We start from the raw sequence: 15,976 nt of genomic DNA on the forward strand, positions 1-15,976 counted from the left end.
CAGCGTATTAAAAAGCAGACATTAGTTTGCCAACAAAGGTCTGTCTAGTCAAGGCTATGGCTTTTCCAGTACTCATGTATGGATGTGACAGTTGGACTCTAAAGGAAGCTGAGCACCGAAGAACTGATGCTTTTGAAGTGTGGTGTTGGAGAAGACTCTTGAGAGTCCCTTGGGCTGCAAGGAGATCTGACCAGTCCATCCTAAAAGGAATCAGTCCTGAATATTCATTGGAAGGACTGATGTTGAAGCTGAAACTCTAATACTTTGGCCACCTGATGTGAAGAGCTGACTCATTGGAAAAGACCCTGATGTTGGGAAAGATCGAAGGTGGGAAAAGAAGGGGACAACAGAGGATGAGTTCGTTGGATGGCATCACTGACTCAATGGACATGAGTTTGAGTAAGCTCCAGGAGTTGGTGATGGACAAGGAAGCCTGGTGTGCTGTAGTCCATGGGGTCACAAAGAGTTGGACCCGACTGAGCAACTGAACTGAACTGAACTCATGGATGCCTATGCTGGTGAGCTCCCTCTTAGCAGGCATTTGATTCTAAATATGGCACTTCTTCAGGTACTGTAGGCCCTTTGTTCTTATATTTGTATTCCTCCCTGGTTTTCCTGCATCAGTTTGCTGAATAAGCAGCAAGGTTCATGGGGTTGCAAAGAGTCGGACACGACTGAGCGACTGAACTGAACTGAACTGAAGGCCACCAAGGTTCCTATCACCTCTCATCTCACCCCATACCCTCCTCCTCGACCTCACTGAGAGGTCTCAGCATCCCCCCCTCCACCTCATCTGAGGGGTCTCTACAGGCCCTCCCAACTCACTGAGAAGTCCCTACATCCCCCCTCCTCCACCTCACTGAGAGGACCCCAAGTCTGCTTGGCCAAGGCTGAGATTTGAACCTGGGCAGCCTGGCTCCAGAGCATCTCTGCTTCTAACTGCTACTCCATGCTCTCTCTTCACCCCTTGCTCACTGTTTCCCTACTTTCTTCTCCTCTAGTTTTTCTCCTTCCTCTGATAATGTCTTCATTTGGCATCTTGCTGCCAATTATAGTCCATTCTTTGGGAACACAGTGGATGAGAGAGTGGTAGAAGGAACCCCTGAAAGTTTCTGAGCAGGAACCTTTGGCTAGCCACACTGGCACATATTTTACATACTTTTGCTTCTTGCATGCTTAGTCACTCGGTTGTGTCTGACTTTGCGATCCCATGGACTGTAGCTCACCAGGCTCCTCTATCCATGGGAACAAGAATACTGGAGTGGATTATCATTTCCTTCTCCAGAGGATAGTCCTGACCCAGGTGGTATGGATGACGTGGTAAATTCAAAGCAAGCTAGGATGGCAGGTAACAGCTTGCCGGAGGAAACTGTCTAATTTGGAAAAGATTTTTAAAAACCTTCATTTGGGGGTGAATTTTCCACCATAAGTCTCTCTGGTTTATATTAATATTTTCCTGCCTCAAAGAAATCCTCGCTCCAGGAACATCCCATTCAAGAAGCAGTAAACTGTGCCCATGAGCATGGACAGGGAGACCATATGCCCTAGTTCAAGTCCTGGCTTCTTTACCCGCAAACTGTGTGACTTCAGTTGAATGACTTAACCCCTCTGACTCTCAGTTTCCTTTCTGCAAATTGGAGACCAGGATGTCTGAGGGTTCAAGTGAGTTGATACACGTAAGCATTTAAAACAACTCCTGGCACAAAGTTAAGTACAGACCTTTGGTGTTTGTAATATTATGATTTACAAGAAGAAACACATATCTTTGGTCTTTGTCCCTATTCAGGGCATTGCTATTGTTGTTCAGTTGCTCAGTCATATCCGACTCTTTGCAACCCAACTCCATAGATTGCAGCACACCAGGCTTCCCTGTCCTTCACTATCTCCCAGAATTTGCTCAAACTCATGTCCATTGAGTCAGTGATTCCATGCAACCAGCTCATGCTCATTCAGGGCATTGAGCTCATTAAAACCCTTGGAATTTCCTAAGTGAAGAGAGCTGAGTATGTTATGCTAATGAGGTGATTTTTGGAAAGCCCCTACATAACCTTAGGAAGATGGCTGGTTGCCAGTGGAATCAGCCTTATGATTAAGGAGTTGGACTTCTCAGTCTCCCTCCAGGGAGCCTCCTCACTCCCACCTCCAGGAAAGGGAGCTGAACTGGATTAAAGTCAGTCACCCATGACCAGTGATTTAATCAACCCAGCCTATGTAACGAAGCCTCCGTAAAAAGCCTAGAGGATTGGCTTTGGAGAACTTTCAGGTTGGCGGAGATTTGGGGAGGGTGGTGGTCCTGGGGAGGGCACAGGAGCCCCACAGCCCTGCCCCCATCCTCTGTCCTGAGAATCTCTTCCATCTGGCTGTTCCTTCTGTAGTAAACCAGTCATCAAGTTAGCAAGATGTTTCTCTGAGTTCTGTGAGCCAGTCTAGCAAATTAACCAACCCCAAGGAGATCCATGGCTGCTGAGTCAGAAACCCAGGTGACAACCTGGGCTTACTTGTGCTGGGCATCTGAAGCAGAGGAGGGGTTGTCCTGTGGGGCCGAGCCCTTAACCTGGGATCAGACTCCCATCTGGTCCTGTAGGTGGACTAATGCCAGATGGCGAAATCAGCTCTCTGGGCATCTGCCCCAAGTTGGCGTGGAGGTGATGAGAGATGTCAGGGTGGTTGGTTCCTTGATGGGATCAGGGGTGAGGAGCAGTTGTTGGTGAATGATCACTATTGGGCCTTCCCTGGTGACTCAGATGGTAAAGAATCTGCGTGCAGTGAGGGAGACCCAAGTTCCATCCCTGGCTTGGGAAGACCCCCTGGAGAAGGGAATGGCACTCTCCATTTGAAGACTTACTCCATATTCCTGCTTAGAGAATCCCGTGGACAGAGAAGCCTGGTGGGCTACAGTCCATGGGGTCGCAAAGAGTTGGACACGACTGAGTGACTAACACTTAGACAAGATCACTGTTAGTTCTGAACTGCTAAGAATGAGACACCGTCAGCCCACTGAAAAGAAATTTTCCCTAGTTTTAGAAATAGGAGTCTAGAGCCTGGGAGAGAGATTGGAGGGAGATGCGTATTTGAAAGTCATTGGCCGGTAGGTGGTAACAGCAGCTATGAAGTATGATCTGTCCTTTACCCTATCATGTTTTAAGCTGAGAAGGAGTGTCAGGCTTTTTAAATTGAAAGAAGCTCCTTAAAGAAACTGCTTTGCTGTGTCCTAAATGAGTAAAGTCCTGCCACTCTTTGTTAAATTTTCTGATCTTTCTTTAGAAGTAAGGTAAAAGTTTCTTCCCTTCTGTCATTTTTTTAAGCTTTTTTTCCTAATTTAAATTGAAGTGTAGTTTATTTACAGTGTTATGTTAGTTTCAGATATAAGGCAAGGTGATTCACTAATATACTGAATATATGTATATATGTAATACTGAATCACCTTGATACACACACACACACACACACACACACACAAATGTGTGTGATTTTTAGTTGTTAAGTCATGTCTGACTCTTTGTAACCCCATAGACTGTAGCCCACCAGGCTTCCCTGTCCATGGAATTGCCCAGCATGAATACTCAAGTGGATTGCCATTTCCTTCTCCAGGGGATCTTCCCAACCCAGGGGTTGAACTGCATCTCCAGTTTATCATTTGTATATCATTCCTCAATAAAGTTGATAAGGAAACAAATATCAGCACATTTGAAATTGACTCTCCACTTCTGCTAAACCTTGGGTGGTGGGCAGGTGTCTTTCATCATTATTTTCTGTGTTGAAAGGACTTTGCAAACTTTTACAGTGGTGTCCATAAAGGGTTACCAGTACTGTGATCTTGGGAGGTTGATGAGCTTGTTAAAAGTAACAGAAAAGGACCACTTTCTTAAATGTCTCTAAACTGTTTTTTAACAGCATGACTTCTGACAGCGAATGTGCATGTTTTTCCCAATTCCAACCAGTTCTCCAAATCTTCAAATACCAACTTAGTGTCCTACAATCTGATTCAGCTCTGACACTAAGTATTCAGAATTAGCACAAACCCCATAGGTTAAGGGCTCAGTCCCATAAGACTCCTTCCTCGACTTCAGGCACCGATCGCAAGACAACACACTTCTGACTGACTGGCTATAAAATTGGGCGTCCCCACAACTCGCTCTTTAGGTTTGACAGTTTTGCCAGAACAGCTTATAGAACTCAGGGAAGCAGCTTAAATTTTATTTCCAGTTTATTGTCAGTGTTAAAGGACAGCAACCCTGAATAGTCACTGGAAGGACTGATGCTAAAGTTCCAATACTTTGGCCACCTGATGTAAAGAGCTGACTCGTTGGAGAAGACCCTGATGCTGGGGTTTGAGGGAGGAAGAGAAAGGGAGGACAGAGTATGAGATGGCTGGATGGCATCATCTACTCAGGGGCCGTGAGTTTAAGCAAACTCCAGGGGATAGTGGAGGAGGGGAAAGCCTGGCGTACAGTCCATGGGGTCTCGAAGAATCGGACACGACTGAGGGACTGAACAGCAACAAGCAGCTTACTGGAAAGGGCGCAACTCAGGAACAGCCAGATGGAAGGGGTGCGTAGGGGCAGGTCCCGGGGAGCGTGTGCAGAGCTTCTGTGTCTTCTCCGGGTGCAGCACCCTCCCAGCGCCAACCCGTAAGCTTTCTGAGCACTGTTCTTCAGGGTTTCTTTCTGGAAGTTTCATTACCTAGGCCTGACTGATGAAGTTGTTTTCCACTGATTATTGAAATCAAGCTCCAGCCTTTCTCCTCTTCATGGTGGGCATGGAAAATGCAACGTTATCATCACATGGTTGTTTCCTCCAGCCACCAGTCCCCCCTCCTTGGGGGCAGGTTAAGAGGGAACCCCAGCAAGAGTCACCTCATGAGTATAAATTCAGGGCTGGTTGAAAACTACTCATTACAAAGTACTCATTACTCATTACTGAGTACAAAGTACTCAGGGAATTACTAGATCTTTAGGGACTCTGTGCCAGGTACTGGGGACAAAGACAAACATATACATTTATTTTTTTCTTTTTAATATTTTATTTTAAAAAATCTATTTATTTGGCTGCACTGGGTTTTAGTTGCAGCACACGGGATCTCCCCCTCCCCCTACCGCTGCTCCGCCAGCATCTTTTAGTTGTGGCATATAGGATCTTTAGCTGTGACATGCAAACACTTAGTTGTAGCATATGGGATCTACTTTCCTGACCAGGGATGGAACCACGGCCGCCTGCATTGGGGACATGGAGTCTTGGCCACCAGACCACCAGGGAAGTTCTCCAAAATATATTTGTCTTATTTTGTCCCGATGTGGCACCTGCCCACTGAGCGAAGAAGGTAAATCTGATTTTGTTTCCCCTTAGTGCCAGGGATGTATTTGAGCATTAGCACTGGCTGAGTTTCCCCTTCCAATATATTAAAAATATGCACACATGATTGTGATTTGAAAGGAATCCAAAGAAAATCTTTCATAACTGTAATGACATCCAGAGCCATATAATTTGAAAGATAAGAATTGTTTTCCATGTAGTCATATGGATTATGTCTGTAAGTGTAGTCTTCTTAATTATACGTATGACTTTAGCTTCTGAAAATGCCATAGCCTCTTCCTGGCAGCGCACACCGGTGTCTGGGGCCAGGGCTAGTCCTGTTGACTTTCCCAGGTCCTAGGAACAGATCAGGCTGCTTCTTATAATCTGTACAGCAATGCAAAAGAGTTTTCGTTTGTGGCCTAAACATGCACATCTTTGAGTCTCAATCATACTCTGTGAGTTTCTTTGTCCTTAAGAGTCAAATAATCTCCCAGAATCCCAATTAAACTCATTCAAGCTTACTTTTTGAGTTTCATGCTAGCTTCTGGCTTTTCATCTTGGTTTCACTCCTTGGAACATGAACACAGCTCCGAAGGTGCAACACCCAGGGCTTCCAAGACCTGCACATGGGTTGCTCCAAGGTCAGGCAAAAGGTTAAATCGAACTAAATAAAGTCACTGAGTTGGGATACAACCACTAAGTTTCTTTTGGATTCATTTTAAAACCGTAAGTCACAATTTTCTTGCAAAAACTCAGGCAAGGTTTTTCTTAGAGCATGGTTTTGCTTGGCTTTGCTTAAATAATATCCGTGCTTGTGTACTCAGCCGTGTCCGACTCTTTGAGACCCCATGGACTGTAACCCGCCAGGCTCCTCCGCCCATGGCATCTCCTAGGCAAGAATTCTGGAGTGGGTTGCTATTTCCTCCTCTAGGGGATCTTCCCGACCCAGGGATCGAACCCTCGTGTCTCCTGCATTGCAGGTGGGTTCTTTACCATTAGCACCCCGGGAAGCCTTGTTACAGCAGCCCTCAGGAGCGAACATAGAAGGCAGTGTTGCCAAGCTGCCCTGGAGGGGGGCCTGAGGGCCTGTGAGCAGAGGGGCCATTGCGTGCCCCCCCCCCCCCACCATGGTCCTCTCCTCCGTTAGTAGAGTTCACTGGATGAAGCCACCCAGACGAAGACTGGTAACACTTGAACTACTTTCAGGAATGTTGCTCTCTGCCAACTCACATTCCAAAGACAAAACCTGTGATGGGCTGGATAACATTCTGGATCTTCATGTGCAAATGGACGGCAAAAAGTGTATGAATCGATTCCATTATGATTCTGGAGAGCAATAAAAGACTTTTATTGTTTATTATGGAGCCTATGTTGAAGGGTGCATTCAGAGCCAGAGGAAATCAGTTAATAATGACACCAAACTTATCGAAGAGACTGGCACGTAATAGGTGCTCAGTGCTTTAGAAGTGTATTATACTTCTTGGGTAGGGCTCCCCAGATAGTTCAGTGGTAAAGAAACCCCTGCCAATGCAGGAGACACAAGAGATGCAGTTTTGATCCCTGGGTTGGGAAAATCCCCTGGAGGAGGGAATGGCAACCCACTCCAGTATTCTTGCCTGGAGAATCCCATGGACAGAGGAGCCTGGTGGGCTACAGTCTATAGGGTCACACAGAGACAGACACGACTGAGCACAGGACAGATTGTACTTACTCCCTGAAGCGGAATAGATTTAAATTATTTGCAATGCATATACTTTTAGGCAGCTGTGTCAATATTTCTTGTTATGTAATTTATTGTGGCATATTATTCAACTAGACCCAAAGTTAAGAATCTGTGTATAAACCAACCATGTATAAAGTAGATAACTAATGAGAACCTACTGTACAGCACAGTGGGGGAAAAAGATTAAGGTACAATCTATTTATAGAACATGTATTAAGCTAAGCTTAAAAATACATTCCAATATACAGTAAGTGCAGACACATAGGTTTTGATTCCACTAATACGAGGTACCTAGAATAGCTGACTAATTCATAGAGTCAGAAAGTATATTAGTAGATTTTGTGGCTGGGGACTTAGTGTTTATCAGGGACAGAGTTTAAGTTTAGGAAGGTGGAAAATTGGGAAATGGATGATGGTGAGAGTTGCAGAACCATGTGAATGTACTTAGTACCACTGAACTGTCCAGTTAAACCTGGTCAAAATAGTATGTTTTATATTGTGACTTTACCACAATAAAACAATTTTAAAAAAAGAGAAGAAATGCATGTAAACTGTTTTTCATTTGTTTTTTAGATTTAGTTACATTAATTTTAATGAATAATTTAAACAAATTAACATCTGAATTCATGGTAAGGACTGGTTGGTATTACTAGCTGGAAAATTTATGTAGATGACTTCGTAAAGGCTACCTTGATTTCTTTTTCTTTTTTTTTTTTTTTAAGACGCTTTAAATTTTTTAAATTTATTTTTATTTTTTCCCAAACTTTAAACTTTTTGTTTTGTATTGGGGTAATAAAAATATGGAACTCCTCACAAATTTGCCTGTCATCTTTGAGCAGGGGCAGCGCTGGTCTTCTCTATCATTCCAATTTTAGTCTATGTTCTGCCAAAGCAAGCACAACTGTTTCTCCTTTCTAATTTAAGTCTGCTTTCCTTTTTCTCATTTTCTTTTCATTTAGGTCTTGTATAACATCTTAATTGCCTTCACGAAGATGCACAAATTTGAAGACATAGAACCTGTGGATATTTTGGCTGGATGTGCCCGATTCATCATCGTTGGGTGCGGGGGTGTGTTTTTTGGTGTCATATTTGGATTCATTTCTGCGTTTATCACCCGTTTCACCCAGAACATCTCTGCGATCGAACCCCTCATCGTCTTCATGTTCAGCTACTTGTCCTACCTCGTGGCCGAGACGCTCTACCTCTCTGGCATCCTGGCGTGAGTACAAACGAAGGACCAGCTCCCATCCAATAAGGAGAGTTTAGGACCGCATCTTGTGGACCAGAATTAGGAAAGGCCTGACTTCTAAAGCTAGTCCTCAAAAGCGATGCAGGATTCAGGTTTCTTGAACTTCTGTCAAATCTGGTTCAGGTCCTTTGCCAAACAAATGTTCTCCCCAGCACCTGCATTTGCTCTGTCCTGGTGATTTGCCTGAAGAGAGCTTGCTGAGCAAGTACAAGGTCAATTTATAATGCTCAGAAAAGCTGGTGCAGAGATGAGCTGGGATAGGTTCAAGGTTAAGGTCTCACTTCAGTTGTTATCTTTTTTTCCTTGAAAAATGCATTATTTTAAAGGGAAGCATGCCAGGAACTACTGTCATTCCTGGACTCTGCTTTCTGCTCTTTCACTAAAGTAACGTCATTGCTCCAGGACTGGTCGGTGTGGAGTAAAACTCAAGAGATAGGGTAAGACTTAGAAATTCAGATTTTTTTCCTAATGAAAATGTTTTTGAAATGTTTATCTTTGTTTAGATCTTGGAATAAGGCTTCTCAACTTGATTTATTATATCTGATCATGTTGCCTTTTTTAAAATGACATTATCTTCATACCCAGATCCTTGGGCACAATTCTATTGTATAGAAATATTTATTTTGATTACATGCAGTAGTGTAAAGTCTAGGCAGCTTCCCTAGTGGCTCAGATGGTAAAGAAACTGGTTGCAATGCAAAAGACCTGGGTTCATCCCCTGGCTCGGGAAGATCCCCCAGAGAAGGGAATGGCTACCCACTCCAGTATTCTTGCCTGGAGAATCCCATGGACAGGGGAGCCCGGTGGGCTACAGACCATGGGGTCACATAGAGACAGACACAACTGAGCAACTAACACTTTCACTTTCACAAAGTCTAGGCAGTCATCATTCTCTCTCCTTAAAAGTGAATGTGGATGGACCCAGAGTCTGTTGTACAGAGTGAAGTAAGACAAAAAGAGGAAAACAAATATCATATTCTAGCTCATATGTGTGGAATCTAGAACAGTGGTACTGATGAATCTGTTTGCAGGGCAGTAATAGAGCCGCAAACATAGAGAACAGACTTGTGTACACAGATGGGGAAGGAGAGGATGGGACGAACTGGGAGAGAGGCCCTGCATATGTACACGACCATGTGTAAATACAGTGGGAAGCTGCTGTTCTGCACAAGGAGGTCAGCCTGTTGCTCTGTGATGACCTAGAGGGTGGGATGGGGCGTGGGGGGCGGTGGGAGGAAAGACCGAGAGGGAGGGGATATATGTGTACTTACTGCTGGTTCACACTGTTGTACTGCAGAAAGCAGCACAACATTGTAAAGCAATTATATTCCAAGTATAAATAACTAAATACCGTCAGCGAAAGGAAATTTCTAGTTCTCATCAGGAAGTTGCAAGTCTAAAATTAAGTAGCGGTTCTGCCAATTTATGCAAATTAATGTATTTAGCTCATATAACCTATCTTGCACTTTTGAAACCCACCTGATTTATTTGATATAATATACTAAAAGTATACATATATTTTGAAGAATAAAAACCTACTATGTACTGAAAAAAATTTAGCAAACTACTAAGACAAAGCAAATCCTTTCTTTCCTTTCCAAACTTGCTAAGTGGCTCTAGAACAAAGCATTTTAAGTGAAAATGTTCCATTAAATTTTTGTAGGGAACATTATAGTATGAGGGGTCTTGCTGAATTATTCTTTCTTGGCGACTGCACTGTCTTTATTTCGGTTTAAGGCAAGTGAAGCTGAGAGTAAGAGGTAGGGCTGACATAGCTTTTGATGAGGAGAGCAAGAAAGAAACAGTCCTGCTTCTGGCTCCTGCATGAATTATGCACCATTTATGTTTTTGGGAAACCGTGCCACTGCCACTTTCCTCCTCCAGGGGATCTTCTTGACCCTGCATCTCCTGCATGGGAGGAAGAGGAAATGGCAAACCACTCCAGTATTCTTGCCTGGGTAAAGCCCATGCACAATGGAGCCTGAGGCGTTACAATCCACGGGGTCACAAAGACATCAGACACAACTGAGTGACTGAGCACCCACATACGCCATCACCAAAAGAGGATTTTCCAATGAGGGACAAGGTCCTGGGCTTCTCTCTGTTCCTTCTGCAGAATCACAGCCTGTGCAGTGACAATGAAAAAGTATGTGGAAGAAAATGTGTCCCAGACCTCATACACGACCATCAAGTACTTCATGAAGATGCTGAGCAGCGTCAGTGAGACCCTGATCTTCATCTTCATGGGCGTGTCCACCATTGGAAAGAACCACGAGTGGAACTGGGCCTTTATCTGCTTCACCCTGGTCTTCTGCCAGATCTGGAGGGCCATCAGTAAGACATGGCAGGGCCCATAGAGTCCTACCTGCTTCTCTTTTTATTTTTCTTGTTCCTTCCTGCAAGGTTAAAGCATAAGCAATAAGATGATGCCAACTTGTTTCACTGGTTTGGGGTGGGGGTGGAGGGGTTGGGTACCTTATGGTGACCAGGAACGTTCTCTGGTTGCTTCCTCAATCAGTTCAAAATAATTTCTGGCTGAGAAGTTTCTGCACTAAAACAAGGCTGGAGCCAGAGCACTTTTATTTTTTTAATTGAGGAGAGAAATTTCACAAAGACACATTTAAATATAACAGTATATTTACCTTTTGCTCATCATGTCTTTGCCAATTTGTACCTTCTTGCACCTTAAACTAGATATAGATTATAAACTGCAGGCTCTCTTTTATACTTTTGTTATAAGAAAAGTTCAATCTCACAAATTGTAGTCTATAGAAGGCAAATCCTGCTGGAAAAGAATCTCCTAAATATTACAGGTGGTTTTAGTCAAGGATTGAGTATGATGTATAGAAAACAAAGGAAGTGGATCCTTTTTTTTAAAAAAATGCTTTGTAAAGGCAACTCTGCAGTGTGACTGTCTGTTGTTCAGTCCCTAAGTCCTGCCCAAATCCTTGCGATCCCAGGGACTCCTGCATGCCGGGCTCCCCTGTCCGATCAGCCCTATCAAATATGTCATTTGAAAACATGAGATGTCTTGTTGAAGGCCTTTTAATTTAACTTGTATATTTGTTTCTGGAATTAGTAAGAACAGTCATTACTGAACTACAAGATTTCTTTTGATTAGAAGCAATTATATTTTAAAGTGATTTTGACTAATATTTGAAGCATTTTTTTACATGACTTTGATGGGCAGTTTCAAGCCAATTACTCAGAGAGAAATTAGGAGAAATGGCTGAGAACTCATCTTGAATATATACATTCTAAATTTAGAATGGTTTTTAGGATGTAGGAAAGAATAACAGGAATGCAGAAATATTAAAAACATTCATAAAAGTAACTCTGAATGTGCCTTGGGTCTTCAGAGGAGAAGAGAATTAAGAATACTCTGATATAAATTTATAATCTCACATCAAGTCTTATTACTAATTAGCTATTTGACTTTGGGAAGACAGTTAACTGTGCTTCCCAGGTGGCACAGTGGTAAAGAATCCACCTGCCAATGCAGGAGATGTGAGTTCAGTCCCCGGGTTGGGAAGATCCCCTGGAGAAGGAAATGGCAACCCACTCCAGTATTCTTGCCTGGACTATCCCATAGACAGAGGAGCCTGGTGGGCTACAATCCATAGGGTCAAAAAGAGTCGGAGGCGACTGAGCACACGTACAGAAGGTTAACTACAGAAAAGCTTCTTCCCCAACCACAAAACAGTGTACATGGACAAATTTCTTAGGTCCTTTTAAGTTCTAATACTACAGGGATCTACAGAGTCAAGTAAAGGTTAAGAGGAGCATCAGATTCAGAGCTTCAGCCCAGCCAACAAGAATAGAAACCATCTAGGAGATTAACGTTGTGGAGACCTCATCATGGTTGACCCTTGGCGACCATCCAGCCCAGCTCCTGTATTTTCCATCCAAGGGAAATGATGGAACAGTTCCCAAGAAAATGACTTGGCCACATCAGGGTGAGGGACAGAGCCAGGTGTCAGAGTCCAGCTCTCTGGCTACTACCTGACTCATCGTAGCTAAGAATAGTTCTCACTCATGAAGGGTTATAACATAGAAGGTCATGTTTTCTCAATATTTATAAATATTGAGTTTATTGAACTTTACTTCCATCTTCTGATATAAATACTGTCAGCATCTCCATAAAGCAGGTGAGGACCTGAGGACCTGACAAGATTAAGACACTTGTCCAAGGTCACATGACTAGCCCATGGAGGAGCTGGGACAAACCAAACAAAGTGAAAAACATTAAGTTGTATTGTCTCCTGCATTTTCAATGTCCCTACTATGAAAGGATGCTAGGAAAGAATAACAAGAATGTGGAAATATTTAAATTATTCATAAAATTAACTCTGAATATGTGTGCCTATTGGGTCTCCAGGGGAGAAAAGAATTAATAATACTCTGATATAAATTTATAATGTCACATCAGGTCTTGTCATATCACTAACTAGCCATCTGGCCTTGGTGGTGGTGGTGGCTGTTGAGTAGCTAAGTCATGTCCAACTCTGTAATCCCATGAATTGTAGCACTCCAGGCTCCTCTGTCCTCTACCATCTCCCAGAGTTTGCTCAAATTCTTGTCTCTTGAGTTGGTGATATTATTTGACCTTGAGGAAACAGTTAACTACTCAAAAACTTCTACCCCAAGCACACAACAGTGGGTGTGGACCAATTCGTTAGGTCCCTTTCAGTTCTAATACTACAGATCTATAGGGCAGTAGAGTTAGTGTCAAGGATGCTTGCTGTGATGGCTGTGTCATTAGAAGTCACATGAGGATACTGAGTGCTTTATTATTCTCTGATTAGTCAGGGCTTAAGTGAAGGGACCTCTCTCACCAGGAAATCCTGCACTGGTTGTAACTCAGCCATGTGGGCCACTGGGAGATGGAGAAAGATGTGATAGACAACACCTATTGCCATTAAGTTTTCCCACCCTCCATTTCTGACACTTACTGACAGTAAGAAGCCCCCTGGTGACCCCTTGCCAACTTCCTTTCTTGTTTGCATTGAGTCTCAAGAAGAACCAAACCACCCATACAAGCTCTGCTCACCTCCAGAGAACCCCCAGGCACTGTGAGGGCCCCTCTCACCTCCAAAGTCACACACCTCTTCTGCTGACTCAGTGAGAGTAGGAGTTGATAGACAGGCTTGTACCCTCCAAGCAATACCCTTGCTTTCCTTAATTTTGAAAGGCAGAGCAAAGTTTATGAAAATAGATTAGAAAGTAGATGCCATTTCTTATTGCAAAAGTATCAAGATGTATTCCTCTAAATACACACACGTGGTCAGTCATTAAGTCGTGTCCGACTCTATGCAACCCCATGGACCATAGCCTGCCTGTCTCCTCTGTCCATGATATTGTCCTGGTAAGAATACTGGAGTGGGCTGCCATGCCCTTCTCCTAGATCTTCCCAAGCCAGGGATCAAACTCTCGTCTCCTGCATTGCAGGCTGATTCTTTACCACTGAGCCACCTGGGAAATCCCAAATACACACACACACTGAAACACACATACTGGTGAACATCCCTGTAGGGAACAAGACTTCTGACTTGAAGCACTGCTGTGCCACAACTAGCCGAGAAGTGAAAAGCTTTGTGAGCTGATCTGTTTGGCGCGGACAGTCATGGGTGTGATGGAATTCAGTTGCCTTGTTTGGGGGCACATGAGACGACCTGTCCTCACTAGCACTGCTGTGTCTCGGCTCGCCCGTGATCCTCTCCTCTAATACATATTTCCCCCCTCTAGGCGTGTTTGCTCTCTTCTATGTCAGTAACCGGTTTCGGACTTTCCCCTTCTCCATCAAGGACCAGTGCGTCATTTTCTACAGTGGTGTCCGAGGAGCTGGCAGTTTTTCCCTTGCGTTTTTGCTTCCTCTGTCTCTTTTTCCTAGGAAGAAATTGTTTGTCACTGCAACTCTAGTCGTTATATATTTTACCGTATTTATTCAGGTTGGTAGATTTCCTTCCTACTTGAAATAAGTCTATTCTTCTCAGGATTGTGTGTTAAATTAATAAAATACCAAGACAGGGATACTGTTATCTGATTTTCAGATATGTGTTCAGTACTGAAACCAAATTCCCAAATACGTCTAGATCATGTTTTGGGTCATCCCATAAACTCTAAATTTTGATGACTTTTGAATAATAAAATCAAAATGTTCTAACATACAGGCGAATGATAGCACCTCTAATGTGTATTACTGAAAATAAGACTCCAGTTAGTACTAAATAGTTTTTATTTTGACTGGAATTAGTGCTTAGCAAACTAATGGGAGTTTATTTTAAAGAATGAAACTAGGTCCTTCGATTAAAATATAGATATAATACCTGTTTTTATTGCAGAATTTAAAAACATTAAATAAGAACTAAAGTAAACACTAGAGCATTTATTCAGGAGAAACTAGTACAAAAAAGACGTAAAAATTGAGAGTCCCCATAGTTTTGCTAATAGATTTGTGGTCTCTACAGTGACAATCTTCTCTACAACAAAATCCTTTATTTTGTTGCTTACGACCTAGGGAATCACAGTTGGCCCTCTGGTCAGGTATCTGGATGTTAGAAAGACCAATAAAAAAGAATCCATCAACGAAGAACTCCATACTCGTGTAAGTCATCTCTCGGTCATGATTAACGAGTTGGTAAGACGTCCCCTCTTGGTTGCCTCTGGGAGTTGATTTAGAAGTGTGGATATGTCACTAGACATGGTCTCTTTCCTCTCCAGCTCCACAGCAGTGTTGCTGTAGGAAATTGTCACAAACTCAGTTGCTTGAATCTTACAGTTATTATCTTATAGTTCTGGAAGTCGGAAGTTCACAGTAAGTCTCACTGGGATGAAATCAAGATCTTGCAGGACTGACTTTCTTTCTGAAGGTTCTAGGAAAGGGTCTGGTTTTTTCTAGATTTTTTTTCCCCATATAGGTCATTATGGGCTTTCTTTGTGGCTCAGATGGTAAAGAATCTGCCTGCAATGCAGGACACCCAGGCTTGATCTCTGGGCCTGGAAGATCCCCTGGAGATGGAAATGGCAACCCACTCCAGTATTCTTGCCTGGAGAATCCCATGGACAGAGGAACCTGACATGCTGCAGTCCATGGGGTCACAAAGAGTCAGACACAACTGAGCGACTGAACAACAAATGGCTCTGGGGAATAGAAATGGGAACTAATGCACGGAAGATGTACTGTGAGAAGCTTCAGCTCATAATGAAGAGCATCTGGACAATGGTTTCTTGTACGGTACAGTCACAGGTGAAGTATGAGGGGTAACTGGGGACCCTCGGCACAGGTGCTGTCCAGGAGATTCAGGCTTCCAGCCACAGGCTTCGAGACCACTGGCTCATATAATGTGTAGTTTTTCTTTCATGTCTGAGAGTCCTTAACTCTGGTGCTGGAAAAACTGACGAAGTCAAAGTCAGAGCAGAATTTCATGGCCAAGGTCACCTCCGGAAATAAAATAATTTTAATCCGAAGAAATCCAAATCAAAAATTTTCCAAGCCCGTTTGGAAGTATTCAACAGCTGGAGATAAAGGAGTGAGTGTTTTAAAAGAAGTATTCCTCTAAACACAGTGGAATACAGCCCGAGTGCTTTGGGCTTCCCTGGTGGTTCAGTGGTAAAGAATCTGCCTGCTAATGTGGGAGACACAGATTCCATCCCTGGTCCTGGAAGCCGCAACTACTAAAGCCTGCATGCCCTAGAGCCCATGCTCTGCA

At 43.4% G+C, this 15,976-nt stretch overlaps 1 protein-coding gene and 1 non-coding gene across 2 annotated transcripts in view; one reads left to right on the forward strand and one right to left on the reverse strand.

Annotated features, from left to right (window-relative positions):
* SLC9A4 (solute carrier family 9 member A4) overlaps nt 1–15,976 on the forward strand; it is a 55,381-nt gene that overhangs the window by 14,181 nt on the left and 25,224 nt on the right. Inside the window, exons 3-6 of the mRNA XM_070456945.1 lie at nt 7,978–8,237; nt 10,384–10,601; nt 14,013–14,215; nt 14,785–14,871. Of these exons, the coding sequence (XP_070313046.1) occupies nt 7,978–8,237; nt 10,384–10,601; nt 14,013–14,215; nt 14,785–14,871 (768 nt within the window). The remainder of the gene's footprint in view (nt 1–7,977; nt 8,238–10,383; nt 10,602–14,012; nt 14,216–14,784; nt 14,872–15,976) is intronic.
* Nucleotides 7,813–7,917, reverse strand: LOC139031610 (U6 spliceosomal RNA). Its single transcript, XR_011484116.1, has one exon. It is a non-coding gene; the product is annotated as a U6 spliceosomal RNA (small nuclear RNA).

This window comes from Odocoileus virginianus, chromosome 2, assembly GCF_023699985.2.
Source record: "Odocoileus virginianus isolate 20LAN1187 ecotype Illinois chromosome 2, Ovbor_1.2, whole genome shotgun sequence".
NCBI lineage: Eukaryota > Metazoa > Chordata > Mammalia > Artiodactyla > Cervidae > Odocoileus > Odocoileus virginianus.